The sequence below is a fragment of the Monomorium pharaonis genome, chromosome 7 (genome assembly GCF_013373865.1).
Source record: "Monomorium pharaonis isolate MP-MQ-018 chromosome 7, ASM1337386v2, whole genome shotgun sequence".
Lineage (NCBI taxonomy): Eukaryota > Metazoa > Arthropoda > Insecta > Hymenoptera > Formicidae > Monomorium > Monomorium pharaonis.
Genome location: NC_050473.1, coordinates 4,553,619 through 4,579,470, shown reverse-complemented (window position 1 = coordinate 4,579,470; position 25,852 = coordinate 4,553,619). Strand labels below are relative to the sequence as shown.

The 25,852-nt window shown below is 30.3% G+C and overlaps 1 protein-coding gene and 1 long non-coding RNA gene across 5 annotated transcripts in view; one reads left to right on the top strand and one right to left on the bottom strand.

Annotated features, from left to right (window-relative positions):
- Nucleotides 1-25,589, bottom strand: part of LOC105834051 (DNA (cytosine-5)-methyltransferase PliMCI) — a 41,314-nt gene extending 15,725 nt beyond the window's left edge. For 2 of the 4 annotated variants that reach the window (XM_036290227.1, XM_036290230.1), the window contains exons 1-9: nucleotides 25,295-25,505; nucleotides 25,015-25,221; nucleotides 23,029-23,509; nucleotides 17,803-18,181; nucleotides 17,398-17,715; nucleotides 16,432-16,587; nucleotides 13,023-13,485; nucleotides 9,882-10,075; nucleotides 3,502-3,916 (exon numbers count right to left, since the gene is read on the bottom strand). In XM_036290227.1, coding sequence (XP_036146120.1) covers nucleotides 3,502-3,916; nucleotides 9,882-10,075; nucleotides 13,023-13,485; nucleotides 16,432-16,587; nucleotides 17,398-17,715; nucleotides 17,803-18,181; nucleotides 23,029-23,509; nucleotides 25,015-25,075 — 2,467 coding nt within the window. In that variant the 5' untranslated portion in view covers nucleotides 25,076-25,221; nucleotides 25,295-25,505. Of the gene's footprint in view, nucleotides 1-3,501; nucleotides 3,917-9,881; nucleotides 10,076-13,022; nucleotides 13,486-16,431; nucleotides 16,588-17,397; nucleotides 17,716-17,802; nucleotides 18,182-23,028; nucleotides 23,510-25,014; nucleotides 25,222-25,245; nucleotides 25,509-25,570 lie in introns of those variants that run through there. The other 2 variants (XM_036290229.1, XM_036290228.1) reach the window with 2 other exon arrangements.
- On the top strand, nucleotides 33-15,722 carry LOC118646719. Its single transcript, XR_004964175.1, has 2 exons — nucleotides 33-2,948; nucleotides 15,580-15,722. It is a non-coding gene; the product is annotated as an uncharacterized LOC118646719 (long non-coding RNA).
- Nucleotides 25,590-25,852: the final 263 nt, after the last annotated feature.

Below are 25,852 nucleotides of genomic sequence, written 5' to 3'. Positions count from 1 at the left end.
TGACAAACTCGGACATAAAAATATGTACAAAATATTTATCATAAATATTTTTCCTTTTTATAAATATTTTATAAATTTTTGTGCTATTTGAGATATGTATATAATAGATCTGTCTATTAATTGAGACATTTGGATAATAAAAGCAAATATGTTCAAAAAGAGCTAAAAATATCTTTATATAAAAATCATGTGTAAATTTGTAAATTTGTGAAGTAAGTGAGCGAAGGCAAGGTCCATAAATAGACGAAGACGCAAAATGAGATCTTCTCATCCACTTCAAATAATTTAAATTAAATTCGGCGACATAGCTGTTCAAAAATTATAATTCGTACGTCCGCACGTATTAATAAATATAGTTACGACCACGTTACGACGTGCACTAATGCAAACTCACTGAATCAAAAATAGCGATCGTGAAAAGACTTTATCTTACGCCTTGGTCTACCTACGGACTTTAAAATAAGGATCTGTCAACTCTATGAGAGACTATGACTGCGTTCAAAAGCAGCTTTGCAACTGTCGGAAAATTTTTTAAGACAATTGGTTCTTGTGCCTTTAGTTCCTATCAGATCTAAATGTGTATATCAATCATAAAAGAGTTTTATAACAGTTCCAAAGCTGTTTTTTCTGCTGAATGCAGCCATTATGTTCAAAAGATATAATCTAACCTAAACTCATTTTTTAATCCTGATTAACCCCATCGGAATTTCTGATTTAAAACTAAAATTAAGTTTGGATTAGATTACATCTTTTAGCTCTTCATAAATCAAAACATTTTTCCGCCCATACATATTTTTTAAATTTTTTTCTGAAAAATGTGATCTTTTAACACTTAAATTGTTATAAACAATCACTAAGAAACAATTGGGTGAAAAAAAACTTTAAAAACAGATAAACTAAGTATTTCTGTACAAGAAAAATGAAGCATTATCATTAGAATCCCGAAACAATTTTTATAATATAAAAATAAAAGAAAAACAAGTGGGAGATAATATGATATGTCCATGTAAATACCCCCATTTATACATATAGGAGTTGAGGAGGAGGACAAAGTGGCAGCCAGTAGTAGACAAGTGGAACTTTTTGCGGACTTTTTTGGTGAGAATGAGGGGAATAAGTGACCGAAGACATTAGTTAGGTAGATTGAGAGAAAGCACGAAGTGAAAAAAAAGCCGGACATTGGAGGAAAGGAGAAGAGAGATTTCATGCTGACGCTCGACGCTCTTTTTCAGCGTCAAGATAGATCACGTGATCAAAGTTGACACTGGATAGCGAAAAGCGCATGAAAAGGAGTGTAGCGTGAAATTTTATTCATATATTTAGTAGTATATATATAGTGTATGTGTATATTAAATACGTCATTCCGAAATAAATACCATACCCCGATAGTAAAATATTTATAAAATTGTATGACAAAAGAATTGTAAAAGATTTATAATCCGTCATTATGAGGGCATAGTTGAGAAAATAGATGTAGAAACATTAACCTTTTATAAAACATTAATGAATGTTTGCGCTATTAAACTTGAAATGATATGTTGTCATAACAATAGCAATATGGCGAATCATCTTAACAACACATTTGCAATTAAATTTAGAAATAAATTGTGCAATAATTGAGAAAAATATTTCAGTCGTAACATGTTTAAAATATTTAGAAACGTAATTGTGCACAAAAGACTCAAATTATGCCCCAATTATTCCTAAATTATGATGCACAAATATTGAAACATGGAATGTGTAATATTTGCATTATAATATTACACAGTGTAACATTGCATTATAATATAGGAATGATTTAAGAGTTTCTGTCTGCTATTACTATCAATGAGATATTTAACTCTCCAACGGACGCAACTAATGTCAGACAAGGTGCCTCTTTTTTAATCTTTGTTAAATATGTCTAGTGAATAAGCGATATTTGTTAAATTCATTGTAATACCTTTTGATATTAATTTTGAATTAAATATTGAAGATTAAATGTTGTAAATATTGCACATTATTATTGTTGCATTATTGCTGCGTTATATTGTGAAAACATTGAAGATTATAATGTAATAATTTTAAATGCTGAAATAATTGCAAAATATTTATGTTTCAATATTTGTCTAATCTTTAACAAATATTATTTAAGAATTATATTCTGACAAAACTGTTATTATGGCGAATCATCTTAGTACAATCTTTAATGCCATTATTGTGCAATGTTTGCAAAATCTTCCTATCGGGGTACTTGTTTAAGTGAGTGTACTATAAAATTATATGAAAGGGATAAACAACGTAAAGCAGCTTTAGCTGCAATATATATTTATAAACTACAAAAACGGAAAAATTATCGTAAAAAACGATATTGGATAGAGCTAATATTCTAAGAACGCGATACGCATGGATTTTATCATGCCATATTTCCCGTCATCGTATTGGAAGAAAGTAGATTTAGAAATCATTTTCGTATGTCTTCTACCCAATTTGAAAATTTATTATAACATTGCTCGACGCTGCTTGACGCTTGAAGTTGGTATGATTCAACTTCTTCCTCTTGACGCTAGCGTCAAAGTGACGTCATGTGATGACGCTCAACGCTGGCTTTCAGCGTCTCATGAATTTGCACCTTTAAGAGTAAGAAAAAAATCGGAGTAAGGCACAAAAGGAGAGATGGCGACAGGAAGAATTGTCATGAAGATGTGGACCAAGCGGTTTACAGAGAGATGGCCAGGAGACAAGAAAGAACAGGACAGAAACGAAGAGAAGAGAGTGAGTCGGAGGAGGGCAATAAATGGCAGTAGGCGGCTGAGTGAAGGAAATCGAGTGATCGATGCGTCGAGATGGAGCAGAGCGCATGGACAAGAGAAGAGAGGGACCGTATCGAGATGGAGCCGTGCAGAAGAAGAGAGAAACACCAATGGACGGCAGATGGATAAGCGAAGGAAAGATACGGATAGATAGCGGTGAGAGAGAGAGAGAGAGAGAGAGAGAGAGAGAGAGAGAGAGAGAGAGAGAGAGAGAGAGGGAGGGAGAGGGAGGGGGAGAGGGAGGGAGGGGGGGAGGGAGAGAGAGAGAGAGAGAGAGAGAGAGAGAGAGAGAGAGAGAGAGAGAGAGAGAGAGAGAGAGAGAGCGGTTAGAAAGCGGAAGGTCGATTTATCGATGGATAGATCAATATATATATATTGATCTGATGTAGTGAGTCAAAAGGAGCGAGGAAAAGAGTCGACCACTCAGTGAAAGGTTAGAGTATAGAGAAGGAAGGCGGATGAGAGTAAATATTTCGAACAGAAGAGAACGCCCCCATGACCTTAACCTTGACATATGTTATAAAAGTCACCCTCCTGAGTAACCTTCAAGATTTTAGCCGTCGCTCGTGATTCGTTAAAAAGTTACACACACACACAATTTTTTAGTAAATTGTTTACTCAAAAAATAAATTATTTCTCCTAAGACTGTTAAAATTATATATTTAAACAATGACAAGAAAATTATGGCTTTTAAATTAGTGTCACTTACTCTCATTGCTCCAATATATCATATTAATGTCCGATTGCTCCATTAAGGCTAAATCTCGGTGAGTATTTTCCGGTCTGTACATTTTGTTTACTTTAATAAAAATATCAGAGGGCAGCGGTAATGAAGTCGTTGTAGCATATATCATGTTAATATAACCAATATGAAAAGGTTCAGGTGTGTCAGAGTTTGACAATATTGGTCTTTCATCCAGCTTTCTATATAATTCTGGATACATATCTTCATTTACATCTTTTATTTGTGGCTTTTTCGATTCTTGATATTTTCGTTTATGTTTGAATGTAAAAGCATCTGGATGCAAGAATACTGCAGTACCGACTCTATACTCTTCACCTTTATATCTTATTAATTCATAAATTATTTCCTTGCTGCTTCTTTTTTCTATTAGATTGTAGACCTGGAAAGATAAAAACAAATTTATCATATATAACTCCCAAGTCCAATAATAAATTTTAATAGAGATAAAGTGTATGCACATACGCACACTTGCAAATATTACAATATACTTGACTATTTGTATGCAGAAATAGCAGATAATGGTAAATAAACATTATATTTAATAAAGCAAGAAGGGAAACAATTAAACAAAAAACTATAAACGTAGCAATTTCTATCTAAAAAATATTTTTATACTAAGCTTCTCTTAATTCAGATTTAAAAGAATACATGTACATTAAATAAATTAAAGTATTTATCAAGATTTTGATAAAATTATTTTGAGAAATTATTTGGGTTTTTCAAAAATAATTTTTTTTTTTAACAAAATAGTGTTTCTGAATAGATCCTTAATTATTTTATTTAAAAATATACAAATCTTAAGTAAAATCGTGCTTTAAAATAATTACATAATTAAAATATAAACTAATTACGGGATTCGGCTACTTTGAACAAGCAAAAGTCATTAGCATTTTCGGGAATTTTTTTAAAAACAAAAAATAAAATTTAAAAAATAAAGCATTTATTTAGCAATTCTTTAAAGAAGAAATATTTATTTTTTAACTAAAATGACAGCGCTAAACTCTGTAGAAGCCGTTTTTCATCCGACTCTTTCGAGCGGTGTTCAGTCCCATGGCTGCAATATTAGATCTAAAACAAAAAATCAAAATTTTTTATTATCTAGATACTAGAAATTAAAAAAGTACATATGGATATTTAGAAATATTTATTTTTGTAAAAATAGTAAACACTTAAAAAAATTTTTTTTTTCCAAAAAATTTCATGCAAAAATATTAATTACAAAAAGTTAAAGTGGTTCTTGCATTTAGGTCAAATATAGATAGCCCCCAAAAAAACATTAAATGAAAGGTTAACGATTCCAGAATGTATTTGCAAATTTTCAGACTTTTTTACCGTTTGATTTCAAAGATACATGTCCGAAAATTTTGCTAATTTTACATGGTGATAATAAAGAAAGAGGAATCAAATTGCACATTCATGGAATATGTTCATACTTCTCCACTAGATGAATAAAAAACTGTTTAATCGATGTAATAAAAATTTCTAAAGATACTGACGCAACACTGAACTGATTAACCGTACCGTATATAAATAAAGCAAAATTGACAAACTTTAGGCAACTTTTGACACGTCACGAGAGTCATGATAAACTTTTTGAAGGGCTGCTTGGCAAAATCGCACGCATCAACTGACGCACATGTCCTACCATTCTTCGTTTCGTTTCGGAATGACCTTTGCGTCGAAGCTCATGTTTACACTAACAGTTTGGTTATGACGATACACCAGACCATGGTGGAAGACCGTATGTTCTTTCACCATGCATCAGACGCTCCGGCAACCAAATCGCGACGTTGCCAAACCAATGGTTCCAACTTTGATACCGCTTTGATATTTATAGCAACGGTTTAATGAGAAAAAATCTTGCGAAATAATTAATTTAAATGTATGCTGATTTTTACATACTAATTCATATTTTTCACTAATAACAATAGTTGCCTTTGTGACTTCAAAGTACTGCAAGAACCACCTTAACATGTCACAAAATTATGTACTTCTCTAGATTATTTATACAAGATTTCCTGAAAGTTTTAAATAAATTGGTTAAAAATTGTAAAAGTTATGCTGAACACTAATTCCAAAAAGCTGTTTTAAGAAAAACTGTTTAAAATTATACGTACCATTATTTTATAAATAAAATAAAAAGCAAGTTTATCTTTATTCTGCGATTCTTGCACCATACAGCTGCCCTTCCATATTAAGATTAGCTTCTTTAGCATCTTTTTGGAAGCTTCTAAAGCTTTTTCAAGCTTCTTTAGGTTTTTCAGACATCGCGCGCTTCGCCTTTATACGGTTCGTGTCTGTTTCCACGAAAAAGTATAACATAATTGGCTAATTTGTAGATTCAGATATTTCATAACATGTATAAGAATGTTAAGACCATCATTAAATAAGCATATAGCGATATCAGCTGCAAATCTATAGTAATTTTCCGCTAGAAGATGTTTCATATACTATCGACCACACAACTAAGTTGAAAAATTCATTATTGTTTTGAGTGTAGCCTCCTAAACAACGACTCAATAAATCATCCTTACTCAGTTCTTCATACACAAGTTTAATATATAATAACAGCATCAAAAACAGTGTAATTCGTCGGTAATTTGTTTATAATTGGCTAGTTTATTCAAAGCTTTTGCCTTTTGCTACGAATACCATGACGTCTCACCGATCAAGCATCTGTCTGTTGCAGATTGTCGTTTGTAGAAATTTTATGATATAACGTCGCCTAAATTTCTTTTTATTTTTTCTACATAATCGACGTACAATAAGACCATGATAAATTAATTTATTAATTTGCCGGTTAGTTTTTCTTTTCTAAGAACCTTCATATTTTTTAAGATCATATGCTAAGAACCTTCATATTTTTTAAAAGCACAAAATCATGTACCCATGCGCATTTAATCAATGCATTCTCTTTTACAAATGACAAAATTGTCATAAGGATAAACATCGAAGATTCCTTTAAAAGTCGTGTTATCATTACCGATGTACTAAGCATATTTAACTTTATGTAAACTCTCTGAACAATGGAACATCTCAACGACATCAATTTGCCAGCCGGTTCCATTTTGCCAGCCAAACCTGTATGATTAGCTTGGCATATTTCTTTATGCAATTACACCCTCTCTTCATACTCTGCAATTTCTTTTTCTTCCCTAAAATTTGCAATTTTTGCAATATTTCGATTTCACTAATATGTCAACAACTTACTAATATACCAGCCGATTAATAAAATTAACCTAAAAAATGATAAAAATTGCCGTTTTCTCCATAATCCGTCGCCTGATACTGTTAAACTATTACTATTCTTTCTTGTATCAGTACGTTTTTTTCTCTTAATTAAGTGCTTTCGGCATAGATTTTAGACAAACAGCTACCGTAGCAACAAATAACAAAGAAACTTGTCTTAAAATGAGTAAAATATTGAACGTGGTAGCTCCATAATAGCGTCAAATTTAATAATACCATGTAAACATTGTAAACCAATGCCAAATAATCGCATAACGAATGTAATTCAACGGTTAATATCATATGCGTGATTAATAAGTGGATTAGCACACACTTGGTTCACAATTTGCACACGTAATGACGACTTTGAAACCTAAATCGCGCTTACTTACTTCGCTGAAGGTAACATCTGATCCACATTATTTACACACTACGAGTTATAAAATTGCAGAAAACAGTATAAAATAATCCATAATTTAATATCCAAACGATTCATTTACATCAAATTCACAATCACTTTCACACATTTTCCATGTTTTTACAAAAGTGCTTACATTCGTTTGTTTTTCTTTAACAAAAACGATTTATCGAGCATTTGCCCAAAATTCTCGATTTCCAGGTTTCATAATCATACTCCTGGAGCCTTATTTGTCGTACATACTATAGTTTTTTGTAGCGTCCATTATTTAAAAAAAATCTTGATAACGGTAACAGCCATCTAACAATTGTTTTTCAACAAATGTACTTCAACAGACAACAAGTATATCATCTACAGATTGTCAGGTCGAACTAATTGTTGTTATTAACAATCATTAAATCGTTGTACAAAATATCATGTCTAAGCTCTTCTTCTTTTTTACAAGAACAAATGCTCATAACCGCTTCAACCGTATTATACGAATTATATGTATTACATAATCCAACACTTCACTAAATCGATTCAAAACATAAAAAAGCATAGTTCGATATTTAAATTAACATTCAGAAATTATCATTCTAAGATTAAGAACTATCGATTAAACTAATAAACAAATCAAAAAATTTTCAAAGTGGCCTAACCTCTTAAGATATAAACATTAAAAATTTTTAAACATTAATATAAAATTTAATATATAAAATCTATTTAAAAAACAATAAAAGATTTTTTTAATTAAATATGAGTACCTACATTAATAGTAATTCCATATAAATGATATGCAACTGATTATTGACTCCAAATTCCATTATTAATATTACTTCAGTTAGATGTGAAGATTACCAACAACGAGATGCTATTAAAGCCGCTACTTTTATGGGAATTCGTATCACTATTATTAAAATTTAAGTAATTAAGAGTAAGGCACTAATAATATAACCATTCTGCTGTGACAAATGTTGGCAACAGATTCTGTGAGATGAGAAACACATCTTGTCATTGCAAGCACTGTTAGCACTAATATTCAGCAAATATTAAGCAACATCTGTCATCAAAATACATGACAAAATAATAGTGAACTTTGAGCAGATTTATTGAAAGTATTGATGACTGATTGACGACAAACACCAAAGTGCAAACAATGTCATCAATGTTGCCCGTAGAAATGCAACAGCGTTTGTGCGTCAAGGTACGTGACAGATTGATGCCAGCAGATCTGTCGAAATGTCAAATTAGCAATAAAAAGCGTGGCACCGCCGACGATTTGTTTATAATAAATTTACGCGTAAACATAGCATCGAATCAAAAAATTACAAATACAAAAGTTTCTTATCTTTTAACATAGAATAGAATAACACTTTCAATTTAAATATAACTTTTTAACAATTTGTTTAAACAATTCAATTTTGCAAAAAGAAAAAACACGGGTAAATTTTTTTTCACCTATTCTATAAACCCTGTAATTAGTTTTTATATTTTAGCATTATTTAAAGCATGGGCAGAAGCAGACCTTGCTAATTAGCTGATATGCGCTAATTGTTTATAACAATTTTATGTGTAAACAAATCCTCAGATCAAAAAATTACAAATACAAAAGTTTCTTTTTTTCGACGTGGAATAGAATAGCACTTTCAATTTTTCCAAAATGACAAAAATGACATTTTTAAAAATTTGTTTAAATAATTAATTTTGCAGAAAGAAAAAACACGGGTAACTTTTTCCACCAATGCTATAAATCGCGTAGTTAGTTTAGTGTTATTTAGTAAGTAGAGCACAATTCTAACTTTTTTCTCCCTCCAGTCCCAGGGCCCTCTTGCTAACTATTTTTAAGTAGCAGGGATTTCAAAATTGGCTTGAATTACCTTAACCCAGTATGTAGGCAGAGGATTAATTATGCTCAATTTTTAACTGTAATTTTAATGTTATCATCTTAGTTTAATTATTCATAGAGATGATAACTGTGTGAAAAGAATTATAATTTTGCAGTAATATATATAATAAGTATGTGTTTATAAAGTTTTTATATGATAAAAAGTTATAAAGTATATGTATGAATTTCATATTTTAATTAAATATTTAGGGTTAACTATCATATTAACTATTATTGTTTTTTATCGCTGCACTGCTGTACTGGTGCAATGAATTAAAATAAGAAAAAATATATTTGTCTTATTCTAACTTATTGCACCAGTGCAGCAGTGTAGCGACAAAGAACAGATCTAATATTGTACCAGTGCAACCCTGCATTGCACTAGTGCAGCAGTGCAACTAAAAAGAACGACCTAAAAGTCATAAGAACCATCTAGTGCTAAATTCAGGCACTGGACAAATTTTTGAAGGTGATGACGTCCCTTACATAAAATTTTTGCATTTTGGACTTTGCATTGCAATATTTTCTCTTGTAGGATATGTAAAAAAATATTTTTCTTATACAAATCAAACCCAAGATTTCGATTGAGTCTAGTTAAAACTTGATCGGTTCAACCGTTATTGAGATATGATAATCTCGCATGCTCGCAAGTTACGTACTCGAATATAGATACACAAGCGATCTCACGCTACGCGTTCACTTAGCACAAGACACTGCCGCATCTCTTGATATAATTTGTTAAAAATTATTATACTCTTTACAGAATTAACTTTGAAAATCCCAAAAGAAAAAAAGATATTACATACAGAATGTTAATCAAATATTTCATACCTTGGGTATATTACTTTGCATTATCATGGCTAATTGGATACAAGCCGGACAAAATCGATAACTATCGTGATTTTTCGGACATTCTGGATTTGGTGGTGGATCTTCAAATCGAGCACTGTCATGATCATATCTCTTTTGATAAAAAAACGTCCTGCCATCCGTATCTTTTATATCGTCATCCACGTCTATATTACCTGTACAATATAATAAATTATGTAAACACAATAATGTAAATACAATGACAAAATAAACAATAAGGCCCATTAAATTTAATTTAAAAAAATAAAATAATTATCATTAAAAAACAATTTTTATCATAAAGTTTTTAAAATTTTAAATAAAGTTTTAAGAATTTTAATTTGTTGTAAAGTTCTATTTACATAAGATATTTTGATTAAAAACATTTAGTTTCTTTATTAACTAAAAATAATAAACAAAAATTGAAATAGTCTAATATCGCCAGTAATTATAGCCAAGGAACGAGTGGATAGTAGTCGACAAACTGGCAATATTTTATTGTAAATAACAATCTCACAATATTTCGACCATAGGATTTGGTCCTTCTCAAGTGCATTAATTAATTACAGAGATAGAATATTCGCAGGACAACAAATATTCATAAGCTCACGTCAACGAATTCATAAAGGTTCTACAAAGTGACGAAAAAAAAAAAAAATATATATATATATATATATATATATACATATAATAGAAGTAAAAACCTGATAATGAATCCGTGACCTTACGTGCCTCATTGCCTAGGAGAAAAATTTGGTTTACCTATTCACCAAGATGACAAAAAAAATCGTGTGTTCTGTAGTTGAATAAAAAATGTTGAAACAAATTATCACAAGATACATTCTAATGAGATTGAAAACTTCTTTCTTAATCAGTTGGTCAAATGTAGAAAATTTTTTCGGGCGAACAATGATGTTTTTGTCACAAAAGCTGATAAGGGACGATCATCATGGATAGGAAAGAATATATTGAAAAAATGCTTAACATACTCAATAATAACTCCACGTACAAAAAAAATAAACGATTCAATTAAAAAGTTGACTTCAAAAATTAATCAACTAATTAAAGTTTGACGTGACAACGATATCATTAATAAACAGACGTATAGATCTTTGAATTGTACTAACGGAAACCTTCCGCGATGTTATGGATTGCCAAAATTACATAAGAAAGGTTTACGTGTTATAGTCTCAGCAATCGATAACCCTTTGTATAATATTGCGCGTTACTTACATGACATCTTACAACATTCATTTCGAAACCGCGATCGCACATAAACGACAATTGATCTTTTGTAAATAAGATAAAAAATGTTAATATTAACAGTGAACAACTTTTAGTATCACTTGACATCACTGCGTCATTCACAAACATTCCTAAAGAACTTGTTTGTTAAAACAATTAAAAATGATAGGCTGAGATCTCGCCGTTCACAAAATTACAGATACAGCAATTCATACATGCTGTTAAATTGATATTAAACTCTACAAGCTTTAAATTTAACGGTGAAAATTATGAACAAGTATTTGGCAATCCTATGGGGTCTTCGTAATCGTCAATTTTAGCGGACATTGTACCGGACGACTTAGAAACTAATTGCCTGCAAAAACTTAAATTTGACGTTTCGTTTTTCCATAGATACGTGGATATCATCACTATTCTATCAAAAAATAAAATTATGTGCTTTCAATTTTTAACAATTATCACGCAAGAATTAAATTCACACATGAAATTGAAAGTAATAGCTTTATTAGTGACAAAAATAATAATGTGACAAATGAAAGCGTAAGATTCGATATCAGAAAGTGTATATATCTTTACCCTACATAAAAAGTGCGAGCAATGGTATCAGCCATCACTTAAATAAATTTGGACTTAACACATTATTTTCTGTCCCAAAGAAACTTGACTGTATTATTAAAAAAGATAAAGATAAAACGGACTGTTCAAAGAGAACTGACGTGGTATACTGCATAAATTGTGCCTCATGCAATGCTTTCTACATTGGGCTAACTGAACGCCATTTGGAAACACGAATAAGAGAACATAAAAATAATATAAAAAAGAATGAAAAGCAATGAAAGTGGTTATTCTGTAGTCAGTAAACACCGCATGACAAAAAAGCATGACTTCGATTGGCAATCCCCCTGTATCTTACATTGCAAAAAGAATAGACAAAAAAGATTGCCAAATATTTTTCATAAAAAGAAATAAAAATGCTATCAATCTGCAAAAAGATATAGGAAATTTAAACACCATTTATAACGGTGTTATCAAGGCTATTATAATGTTTACTTTTTTGGCAATTTTCATCATCCCAATAAAAAAAAAAGTTTAGTCTTTCTGTTACCTTTGACTGTGCTTGACACTTTTCTTAAGTTACATTTTTAAATTACGTCTGTAACATCTTTTTAAATTATTTTACTGACTTGTATGCCTTATTTATATATTTACTCGGTTTTCTGATAATAAGACACGTAAATGATTCACAGATTCATCATCAGGTTTTTACTTATACATGTATATAATATATATCTAATTTTTTTTTCCTTTGTTACTTTATAGAATCTTTATAAATTCATTGACACGAGTTTATGAATAGTTGTTATCCTACGAATATTCTATTTTTGTAATTAATTAATGCACTTGAAAAGGACCAAATCCTATGGTCAAAACATTGTGAGACTGTAATTTACAATAAAATATTGCCAGTTTGTCGATTACTATCCTACTCATTCCTTGGCTAAAAATAATAAATTTTGAATAAAAATCATGTTTTTGTTTTAAACTATTGCGTTTTAAACGTTTTTTAAAAATAATTTTTTAAAACCCAAAAGTTCTACGTGGAAACCACAAGACTTAAAATTTCTTTTAAAAATTCACAAAGTTTGCTTTCAAAACATTTTTCAAAAAGTTATGATAATCCGTAAAGTATATTGTAAGAAAAATAATTGCTACTTTAACAATCATTAATAATAAATCAGTATAAAAAATTCTAATATAGATAAAAGTGAATCATATTTAATAAAGAAAACTTTCTTTTTATTGATTCACTATTTTCTAGGAAAAAAAAAACTCAATTTAAGAGTGATTTTTATTCCTTTTCATAAATCCTCTTCTTACCTAATTCAGCCCAATTATCAAGCATTTTTTTATAGATAACAGTTGCCTTTGCTCTAACAGAAGTAAATGATGCCTCAATGCATTGGTCAGTTAAAAACAATTCCATAGGATCTGATGTTTCTCCAAGTACAGTATCAGTACCTCTACGAAAATGAATTCCGTGAAACCGTTTCTCTCCAGTTTTGGTACCCCACATATACATAACTTTGTAAATTTGTGCAGAAATTGTTGGATTTTTAGGTTCCAACAAAACATAATCATTTATTTCGATTTTTTCGCCGCCAACTATAACTGATTTATAAAATGTTTTATGCTTGTTAACAATTTTATCCTTTCCTTCCCATATTGCAGCTTTCTTAAGATCTTTAAAATCTTCATTTTTTTTTTCTTGTATAGTTTTATCTTTTAAACTACCATATTGCTCTTCATTTTCATATTGTTCTTCATCAGAATCATCTGCTTCCTGTATACAAATATACTAAATTTGAAAAAATATTATAATGCATAATTTTCTAAAATTTGAAAAAATGTTGATTCTATTTTTAAGTATCATGTGTTTTATCGTTTATATAATTAAATATGTAATTCTGAATAAAAATAACTTACAAATTTAATTTGTCAACAATTCAACCTTACACAAAAATACAAAATTCTTAATTTTGTAAAAATATTTTAAATAACTTAAATTTAAAAAATAAAAGAAATATGATGTATAAAATGTTTCTAATTTGTCGAAAAAAAATTCAAATTTAAAAAATAATTAACTTTTGGTAAATTGAATCTTATTAATTTTTTCTCTTACTAAGTGTATTTACATATTTAAATATACAGCATATTTTTAAAAAGCAGGAAAACATGTTTTTCTAAATGGTCTGATTTCATAGGAATCTAATGATCTCCTTATAATTAGTAAACAAAAAAGGAAATAGTCATGGAAATGGCATGAGTAAGAAATAAACATAAATTTTATGGGTGGCTGTGCTGCACTACCGCACCAAAAAAATTGATACCTGTATAATTTATTCTAGATTCTACCTAATATATATATATATATATATATATATATATATATATATAATGTTTCTATCTTTTTTAAATATGTGCATGATTTAAAAAAGATGGAAATTTAACATTATATATACAAGATATTAGGCAGAATCTAGAATAAATTATGCAGGTCAATTTTTTTTGGTGCGGCAGTGCAGCACAGCCACCCACAAAAAAATGGTTTGTATCACGGATCAGACCATATCTTTATTTTGAGCTGCTGAATACAAATCTGGTGTCAGAATTGCCCCATCCCATTATTTTCCGCGTGCAGCGAAATTATTACTATTTTCAAATTTTTAGATCATTTTTTTAATTTAAAAGAAGAGTAGGTGTTGGAGGAATTCTGACACCAGATTCGTATTCAGCACGTCAAAATACATAAAGATTGACTAGTGGGATCCCAGAGACAGACTACTTTCTTTTTTTGTGCCTGTGTAGCGTTGCTGAATGCAAACTTTGACCTTTCATATCTTGAAGATAAAGCGTGGACTCAATCTGAGACTTCTAGGGGATTAATGTCTTATATATAACTATGTTCAACACCAAATTCAAGTCGGGATTCAAGGGTGGTCAAAGAAAGAGGCAATTTTTGGTCTCGCTCTTTCGATGTAAAAACACTGATTTATAAGTCCGTGTTCATAAAATAACTTTACAAAAAATTTTTTACAAAGATATAAAAATAAGAACCAAAGTGTACAGAATCGGTGGAGTTCTTAAGGCGGCATATACCTTTAGACCCGCAAAAAAGATCTTTTTCATGAATTTCTTTTTAGAACCAAAAAACAAACTATAAAAATGGGACTTTTAGCATAATAAAGTACTTTTTGTAGTACTCATACAAATTTTATTGCAATGCTTTTGTTGAAAAATCTTTCTTCACCGTCAGTCAGCCATGCATGATTTCGCGGTTATATTGGGCGCATTCAACAGACTCAGCAGCTAAGTAGCAATCGAACATTAGTTCTGACTTATAGAAGCAATCATGTTTGATTGCTACTTACCTGTTGGCACTACTGCTGAATGCACCCAATAATTTCTTCTTCTTTAGGCAATCGTGTAATTTCATGTGAAATTTTTCACTTTTCACTCTATTCATTTTATGTTAACTTTTCATGGCTTAACAATTTACAAAACCAGTTTTATCACTAAATTTTCATTTTTTCCGCCAACATTCGTTGGTAGAAAAATTCATATAAAAAATTTCATATTTCTACGTTAACTTGCATGATATCATGAGTTCATGTAACTTTTCACTTTCCACTCTAGGAAAAAGTTACATGATCGATGTCAAAATACAAAAACCAAACGGCATCTTAAACAATAAATTTCCTTGTCGTTGTTGTATCCGATTTTTAAAATTCGAATATTTTTACAAAAATAAAATTTTTTCCGAAAATCGGCACTCTAATTTTAAAGAACCGCTATTTTGTTTAAAATTCGAATTTTAAAAATCAAATACAAGGAAATTTACTCTTCTTTAAGATACCGTCAAATTTTTGTGTTTCAGATAAACAGGCAAAGAGAAATTATTGTAACCGCATGCAACGGCTGAATCATACACGACTACATGACGGTGGAGGGAGAAAAGAGGGGGAAATTTTTCAACAAAATCGTTGTAATAAAATTGGTATAAGAATCACAAAAGATGTATTTTATTATGCAAAAAGTCCCTTTTTTATAGTTTGTCTCTTGACTCTGAAAAATATTCATAAAAAATGCCTTCTTTTTTGTAGTTAATTGTATTCTTATATTTCTTAAGAAGAGCATTCTCTGTAAACGGCCAATAGACAATTTTTTAGGAATTAAAAAAAAATGTATTACACCAAATGTTTTAAAACTGTACAGTATTATTATTCGACATTTATAATGTATAAAAAAATTTTTTAGTTCCGAAATAATCGATATATACATATATCCTAATACATATTGTAGAAATCTTTTTTTATTCGTTCGAAACGGTGTTCAAAGCAAACCGAAAAATCATGGATTATGGAATCAAATAAAACATCTTGCCAAAGACAAACACAGATAACAAATGTTCTTGGTAAAGCTATACTTCAATTAAAAGCGATGGAAATATATGTTGAGTATGTGTAAAATTTCTATTGCATATAAATTAAACAAATATTGAATTCATTGAACAATAAGACGCAGATATTAAACATTTTTACAATGTTTTTTCAATGTGGATTTTATATTTTGAAACGTTGATTCAATCTTGGTAATATTGTAATTTAATGTTTTTTAAATGTTCAATTGTTTCTTGTATCATATCAATAAAAAAATGATTTTTTTCCTTAATTAGTGTAATGACTATATATAAGTTTAGCCAATTATGAATACTCAAATCCAATTGTACCTGAATCGCCAAATTTGGACACCTTCTGTTAATGCATGCTTGTTTATAAATTCCTTTGCCTCCAAATTTTAGCATGTCTTTACAAGCATGGCAAATGCCACACTCAGGCTGCTGACAGTTCTCACAAACACCGCAACGCCTTCTCTTAGGTCCTACCTAACAAAAAAAAGGAAATGTTTAATGATACAAGTAAAGTTAGATATACACTTAGCAAATGAATACAGAACAAACAGCAAGCACGGACTTCGTTATTATATTCAGCAAATGTATAATATACACTAAAGGACATAAGAACGTTCAATTCACGTTCAGCTTAATTCTCTTATGGCGGTATGAAAGACAATTCGCACGTGCGCATACGCACGCAGATTAAACAGTCCGTGCAAGCATTGTATTATTAAAGTAACAACAACATTAAAATATTGGATGGATTAATTATATTTAAATAATATAATCCATCTTTTTAACACAATACGTAATATAAAATCAGAATAATGTAATAATTTATTTCTACTGTTCACTGACGGATTCTAGGAAGAAGGGAGGGTAACCACCCTTCTAAATTAAAAAAATTAGTCTTACTCGATTCGTTTAAAAAAAGTAAGTAAAATGATGTAGGCCGATTAACGCAGACGCCTGTGAATCAAATTCTTATGCCTAAGATTCGCTGTGTTCAAACTATCTGATGTCTAATATACAATGTTCAGCAAAAAATTTTATTAACCCCCCCCCCCCTCATTATCGACGTCAGAATCCGCAAGTGCGTGTTTGCTGCATAATTCTAATTATAATCTATCTAAATATCAATTAATATTTTAAATTCTTTTTTAACGTATAATACAAATGTTACAAAAATTTTAAACATAACAAACACCAAAAATAATCGAGTTTGCTTCCGTTATTTGTTAAATGTATACACCCAGTTTAAGAACAGTTACAATTGTTGTAATATGTGGTGATATATACCTTACGATTATCATGTTTAGCTAATTGGCCAGCAAATATATTTTCGAACATATTGTTAACTAATTTTGTCGTAGTTGCCATTGACCAGGAGGGCTGTTTAATCTTTCGCTCACGTTTTGTTCGACGGATAGCTGATTTTCCACCTAAAGTAACGCCAGAAAGATGCATAAGAGATCGCATACATGGTGCTGTGATGAGAAGAGTGTCGTCAGGACCGGCACTATTATCTGATGATGAAACTTGATCGCAAATAAATTGCGCATGTCGTAACAGCGTATCCTCCGTAAATCTCATCGTTTCTTTGGGCGGTACCGTCGTCTAAAATAACGTAAAAGTAATAAAACATTCAAAAAAAGTGTAACAATACCTAGAAACGTATTAAAAAACAGAAAATAACAAGCTTACTTGAAGTTTGTTTAACAGATCCTCGTACTCTGGTTCAATTTCAAGAAATGTATAAGAATGTATCAAAAATTCTATAACCATTTTGCTCATATATATCTTCTCTTTAACGGCATCCATCAACGGCGCATAAGCTTCAGATGGTTCCATCAAAATGTATTCCGCAAATGCAGTAGAGAAACCGATTAATGCCATTTCGCCTCCATCGTAACCAGTAATATACCACTCATTTATCGGTCCCATATCTTTTGTCGGAATACCTCCTTCAGGAGAAGGATCTTCTTCGTAAATAGCTTTCATGTACCCGGAAAAATATAATAAGACGTTTTTTTCTATAAGCCCCGTGTCGAAAGGACATAAATGTCCGTTTATGTCATAAACACTAAAAAAATTAATTTTCTATTAGTTTCATTTTTTCAAACATTAATATTACTCTATTCTACAATTTTAACAGAGAATTCTCGCTTTTAGTACACAGAAAAAAATAGTATTAAATTAACCATTATTGCTTCACATGTATAAAAGCAAAAATATAAAATTTTTTAAGAGGTTAAAATCTTAAAATCTAAAGAAAAAAAATATTCAAAAAGGCCCAAATTTTTGGCCCATCTGCATAACTTTAGTTTATCATATAAAGAATGACCGCAAAATGGGCTATTTTTTTGCCCCTTTCGCAGCCCTTGATTTCGGGATTAAATTGTATGCCAAACAATATCTTATGATGAGACGTTAATCACATATTATAAACTTAAAAAATGCTGCAATTTTTTTAGTCACTCACAAAACAAAAATATACATAGTACATACATTGTTTAGTACATACAAGTGTTTAAATCAAAACGTAATAGTGCAAAAAAGTTGCTACGTTTCAAGACAATCACAAAAAAAATTTTTTTTTAATCAGACAATATATTTAGCTCGCGCATGATCTGAAGTTTAAAGTTCAAAAAATTTAATCAAATTTGAGCTTTTTATAAAAATTATAAAACAGCCAAAAATGGTCAAATTGCAATCAAATTCATTTTGTGTAACAATGTAATGAGCCTACCAAACAAAATATCTATCATGGTCCAAATAGCTACCTCTAAAGTGCTGGGGATAGGAAGTCGATTTTCTGTACAAATGGTGGAAATCGTTAAAACACATACTGAAAGTGTGATACGAAATAAGAGAAGCAGACAAATTGAAAAGTATTGGCCTTCCACTCTTTTACACTTTTTCTACTTATTTCTTATATTTTATCCTCTCTTTATATATACAATGTTTTTTCAAGCATCGACATTTTTTTGTTGTCGATATGTAAGCGATTAATGTTTTGACGGAAAAAATTTTAGTGGTCACGTTGCAATGTTTACGTGCTATCGCGCCATTGTAATTAGAGATGTTGTCAAAATATAAGTGCTATGTTTTGGTCCGAAGAATTTTACGTCAGTAAACCTAGCAACCTCATTATTTAAAAAAATTTGGACATACCGCATAATTTTTTGCTAATTATCTACTAATTTTCTGCACTAGTCCAAATTTTTTGATATCGATAAAGCAATCTATTTTTTTGAGGTTTTAGTCTTGCGTGCGCATATTAACAATTGAGTTGGACAAGTTAAGTATTGAGCAAAAAGTTCAGGAGCTATATATTTCAAGAGCAGATAAATAGACGATCATTTTGATACCAATGCAGCAGAATATTTTTTAAGGTACTTTACTCTTACGTGCGGACATTAACAAGTGAATTGCACAAGTTAAAAATCAAGTAAAAATGTTTAAACTTGGATATTTTAAGTGCAAATGAATAAACGATTATTTTGATATTATAGTCCATGTCACAATTAATTTTTTAAAAGTACTTTACTCTTGCGTGCGCGCATTAACAAATAAGTTTCACAAATTAAATATTGAACAAAAAATTCGGAACCTGTATATTTTAAGAGCAAATAAATACAGGATCATTTTGATACCATAGTGACTATGGCATAGTCAATGCAGCAATTAATTTTTTTAAGGTACTAGAACAACACAGGCGCGCGCTATTTAGTTCTTTACTTTTTAAAAATAACAATTGCAATAATTATCCTTTCTAAAAAAGGGTATGGCATCGATACTCGCATCTCTCGAAGTATTGTTGTCGCTTTTCCGCGATGCCGATTAAATGTGTGTGAAGTTAGCATCTCAAAGTTTAGCATCTCAAAAAATACTGCAGAATTACTTGCATCCAGCATAGTTCTACAGATCTTGATAAGTTTCAACAATAGTTACGTTGAATTACGTATTTTAAATAAATTTTTATAAATGAGATGCTAACTTCCAAAATCACATAATAGCATCTCACCGTATTTCGAATATACGACCACAATATGTTTAAAAAATGTTTCAATTAATTATATCACCGGAACTCTTTAGAAACTTATTGTACGCGTCCGGAACTATATGAGAACTGGATTAAAAAAAATAGAAATGTCGATATTCGACCAGCATGTCACCTCTAGCCCTCAAAATTCAAGTTTTCCGGGCAAAATAATTGTTTAAATAATGTTTTAATTAATTATAACACCGTAACTTTTTAAAAAACTATTGTACGCGTCCGGAACTATATGAGAACTGCGTTAAAATAAATAGAACTGTCGATATTCGATCAGCATTTCACCTCTAGCCCTCAAAATTCAAGTTTTCCGAGCAAAATAATTGTTTAAACAATGTTTTAAATAATTATATCACCGGAACTTTTTAGAAAATTATTGTACGCGTCCGTATCTGTATGAGAACTGCGTTAAAAGAAATAGAACTGCCGATATTCGATTTGAATTTCACGTCCAGCCCTCAAAATTCAAGTTTTCCGTCCAAAATAATTGTTTAAACAATGTTTTAATTAATTATATCACCTAAATTCTATAGAAAATTAGTGTACGTGTCCGGAACTATATGAGAACTGCGTTAAAATAAATAGAACTGTCGATATTCGATTAGCATTTCACGTCTAGCCCTAAAAATTCAAGTTTTCCGGGCATAATAATTGTTTAAAAAATGTTTTAATTAATTATATCACCGGAACTTTTTAGAAAATTATAATACGCGTCCGGAACTATATGAAAACTGCGTTAAAATAGATAAATCTGTCGATATTCGATTAGCACTTCACGTCTAGCCTTCAAAATTCAAGTTTTCCGGGCAAAATAATTGTTTAAAAAATGTTTTAATTAATTATAACACCGTAACTTTTTAAAAAACTATTGTACGCGTCCGGAACTATATGAGAACTGCGTTAAAATAAATAAAACTGTCGATATTCGATTAGCACTTCACGTCTAGCCTTCAAAATTCAAGTTTTCCGGGCAAAATAATTGTTCAAAAAATGTTTTAATTAATTATAACACTGTAACTTTTTAAAAAACTATTGTACGCATCCGGAACTATATGAGAACTGCGTTAAAATAAATAAAACTGTCGGTATTCGATTAGCATTTCACGTCTAGCCCTCAAAATTCAAGTTTTCCGGCAAAAATAATTGTTTAAACAATGTTTTAATTAATTATATCACCTAAATTCTATAGAAAATTAGTGTACGTGTCCGGAACTATATGAGAACTGCGTTAAAATAAATAGAACTGTCGATATTCAATTAGCATTTCACGTCTAGCCCTCAAAATTCAAGTTTTCCGGGCATAATAATTGTTTAAAAAATGTTTTAATTAATTATATCACCGAAACTTTTTACAAACTTATTGTACGCGTTCGGAACTATATGAAAACTGCGTTAAAATAAATAGATCTGTCGATATTCGATTAGCATTTCACGTCTAGCCCTCAAAATTCAAGTTTTCCGGCCAAAATAATTGTTTAAACAATGTTTTAATTAGATATATCACCTAAATTCTATAGAAAATTAGTGTACGTGTCCGGAACTATATGAGAACTGCGTTAAAATAAATAGAACTGTCGATATTCGATTAGCATTTCACGTCTAGCCCTAAAAATTCAAGTTTTCCGGGCATAATAATTGTTTAAAAAATGTTTTAATTAATTATATCACCGAAACTTTTTACAAACTTATTGTACGCGTTCGGAACTATATGAAAACTGCGTTAAAATAAATAGATCTGTCGATATTCGATTAGCATTTCACGTCTAGCCCTCAAAATTCAAGTTTTCCGGCCAAAATAATTGTTTAAACAATGTTTTAATTAGATATATCACCTAAATTCTATAGAAAATTAGTGTACGTGTCCGGAACTATATGAGAACTGCGTTAAAATAAATAGAACTGTCGATATTCGATTAGCATTTCACGTCTAGCCCTAAAAATTCAAGTTTTCCGGGCATAATAATTGTTTAAAAAATGTTTTAATTAATTATATCACCGGAACTTTTTAGAAAATTATAATACGCGTCCGGAACTATATAAAAACTGCGTTAAAATAAATAAATCTGTCGATATTTGATTAGCACTTCACGTCAAGCCTTCAAAATTCAAGTTTTTCGGGCAAAATAATTGTTTAAAAAATGTTTTAATTAATTATAACACCGTAACTTTTTAAAAAACTATTGTACGCGTCCAGAACTATATGAGAACTGCGTTAAAATAAATAGAACTGTCGATATTCGATCAGCATTTCACCTCTAGCCCTCAAAATTCAAGTTTTCCGAGCAAAATAATTGTTTAAACAATGTTTTAAATAATTATATCACCGGAACTTTTTAGAAAATTATTGTACGCGTCCGTATCTGTATGAGAACTGCGTTAAAAGAAATAGAACTGCCGATATTCGATTTGAATTTCACGTCTAGCCTTCAAAATTCAAGTTTTCCCGACAAAATAATTGTTTAAAAAATGTTTTAATTAATCATAACATCGTAACTTTTTAAAAAACTATTGTACGCGTCCAGAAATATATGAAAACTGCGTTAAAATAAATAGAACTGTCGATATTCGTTTAGCATTTCCCGTCTAGCCCTCAAAATTCAAATTTTCTCATTAATGACATGCATGAATGACTCTACATTATCAATCTCGATCAAATTTCAAAGGCACTCCAGGATCCTCTTAAGTTCCATTTTTGAACAATTTTGACAATATTTGCTAAAAGATACAATAAATAATTTTATTTGGCTATAACCATCATGTAATACTCAAAGCTTTTTTCGATTTTGCGGCTATAGCCGCCATGCACACTTAAAAGGTTAAAAATGAATAAACATATCGTTCAGAAAACGTAAGTACAAATTACAAAGACTCACTTAAAATGAGTTAATTTATTTTGCGGCCTCTCATCGTTCTCGTCTATAAAAGATTCGTTTCCAGTAAATAAACACAGCTTAGGATCCGTTAAAGCTATCTGTTCTTCGACTGCTCCATTTGGATGTCCTTGATACAGTTCTATATCATTATTTAAAACATGTCTACAGTATTGACATCGTTCTACCGCAACAGATGTCTTCTTGTTATTTTGAACTCTTAATTCAATTGTTTTTGTATTATTTTCCGTTTTTATTTTTTTTTCTGGATTTTCCTTCGTTTCTTCTTGATTCGTTTCTGGATCATAATTTTCTTTGTCGAATTCTCGAGTAATATTTTCCTTTTGTATTTCCATTTTTATTTCAGTTGAATCTGATTTAATTGTTGAATCTAGTTCACCGTCTTGCTCTGCTGCTCCATCAAATTCTGTGCTTTTCTTGCTGCGTTGATGTATTTTTTTCCTGCTGGAACCTGGTTCGTTCTCTATCGAAATAGCATAGGCTTAAAAATAATACTAAAAAATAAATATCTGGTATTTATCATTCAATTTTATATATAAAGTTAAGTTTAAAGATGTGTTTCTAATTATATGTATTTATAATGATTGCATGTCATTTCAAAGCAGTTATTTTAAGTCAACATCTACTAATAGAAAATTTTAAGTTTAAGTTTAAGTTTAAAGTTTAGTTTTTCTAAAGTTTTATTTGTAGGGAGCACCACCACAAATAAATTTTCGCTTTTTTCTCTAAATCTTATCTCGCCTCCGCAACTTTCTACGTACTCGTAATAAAAAATAGTGTGTACTATATATTTTATTATATTTATTATTATTATATATATTTTATTATATTATAAAATATATTTTATTATATTCTCTTTTTAATGTTGTTAAAATATTGTGTACATAATAAGTCAATTGTATAATAAGTTAAGCATAAGCAAAATTATTAAGAATTCATCTAGAAATGTTTTAAGAAAAGTATTTTTGAATAAATATTTTATGCAGAAAATGTTATTATTAAGGTCTGTATATTTTAACTGATTTAATTACATATTTTTTAAAATCTGGATTAAGAGAAACTGAATATAAATAAAAATATATGATTTATTTAGAAATAAGGTTTGTAAAAAAAAATGTTTACTTTATATATTATTTTATCAATACAGTTAAATATAATCTTAAAATGCATCTAAAATGCAATAATCTTTACATGCAAATTACAACTTGCATCGGCTCTATTAGCACTTTATTTAATCATAAGATTTTATTAAAATATTAAGAGCCTGTTTATTTATTTTGTTTTTGTTTAAATTATAATCTTAAAACTTATTTTTTTTGCAGTGTTATTCAATTTATATAATATAAATGCAATTAATATTAATTTACACTGCATACAGTATTAACATTAAGGTCTGGTATACAATAACTGGCGTAAGCATGAAGTAAGAAGACTAGGTATAAAAGGGTTAATCCAGTGTAAGAAAGCTGGCGTAAGGGCGTAAGCAAAATAAATTATTTTTATTTCATTTTACTCCTACTCCTGCTTTTCTTAACGCTCGGTAATGCAAGGTCTACAATGTCAGCAAGAGTAATGGAGTAAGAAGTAAGAGTAACAATTGAAAACCAGGAGTAAACAAAATGGGCAAATCTCATTTCATATTTCTTACTTTTTACTCCTACTTCATTACTCCTGCTGACATTGTAGACCTTGCATACAATGTCAACAGGAGTAATTGAGTAGGAGTAAGAAGTAAGAAATATGAAATGAGATTTGCCCATTTTGTTTACTCCGGTTTTTAATTGGTCAATTGCTACTCTTATTCCTTACTCCTGCTGACATTGTAGACCTTTCATAAATCACAACCCAGAAGGAAATTACCTTACTCTTACTTCTTACTCCATGCTTACTCCAGCTATTGTAGATCAGGCCTGACTCGTGTAAAAATAATGTAAACGTGTAAATAATCAGAAAATTCTGAATACTCACCGTGCGTTTCATCTTTCATTCGCCGGGTAACGTTACGCTTCAAGTAATGTTTACGAGTCATCACGAGGATGACGGAATCTGTGAAGGAAAACTCGTTCGTTTACCGATCGAATAGATCACAAGCTCACGTTTCCCGCCTTTCTAATACGTTCCCGCCAACGTTGGAAAATGAAAGAGAAAGAGACAGCATGCAGTAATTTTTCGCGCCTAAACAAAAATGAAGTTATTAACCTGCATTTGGCAAATCTTCCAGCAATACAAGATCTCTCGAGAAGCTTACCACTGTCTATTTTAATGCGTATCAACGTTAGGAGATATGTCGATAATGTCGAATACGGAATGTACTTAACTTCGATTAGCAGGTTAGTTGGTGAACATACAACGTCAAAGATTCACGAAAAATGTTGCACGAGGATGTTTGGCCGGATCTACAATAGGGGTCTATACGCGTCACATGCCCCGTGCTTCCAAAGATTATTAACGTATATATATATACAAAACATACCTAATTTTTCATGCTAGTTAGAAGAAAAATGGCGGACGTGAGAATACTTACTTTTATAGTGCCTTAGTTTGTATCAAGTGGCTCACATCTTGAGTTTTCATTCTCCATGGTTGCATTCAGAAAACACAAAGGATCGGTGAGCGGTGATTATTGGTCCTTACTGTTAGAACTCAAAATTTAGACCAATTATATTATTAGTTTAAGATACGTGGTCGTCAACCTTGGTGGTATCTGATTATACACTGGTTATACACTAAAGACCTATAATCAAATAGTTTGTTCGCGTCGCCATGCCCCGACATGCTCCTACTCACTCCAACGCATTCTAATAGG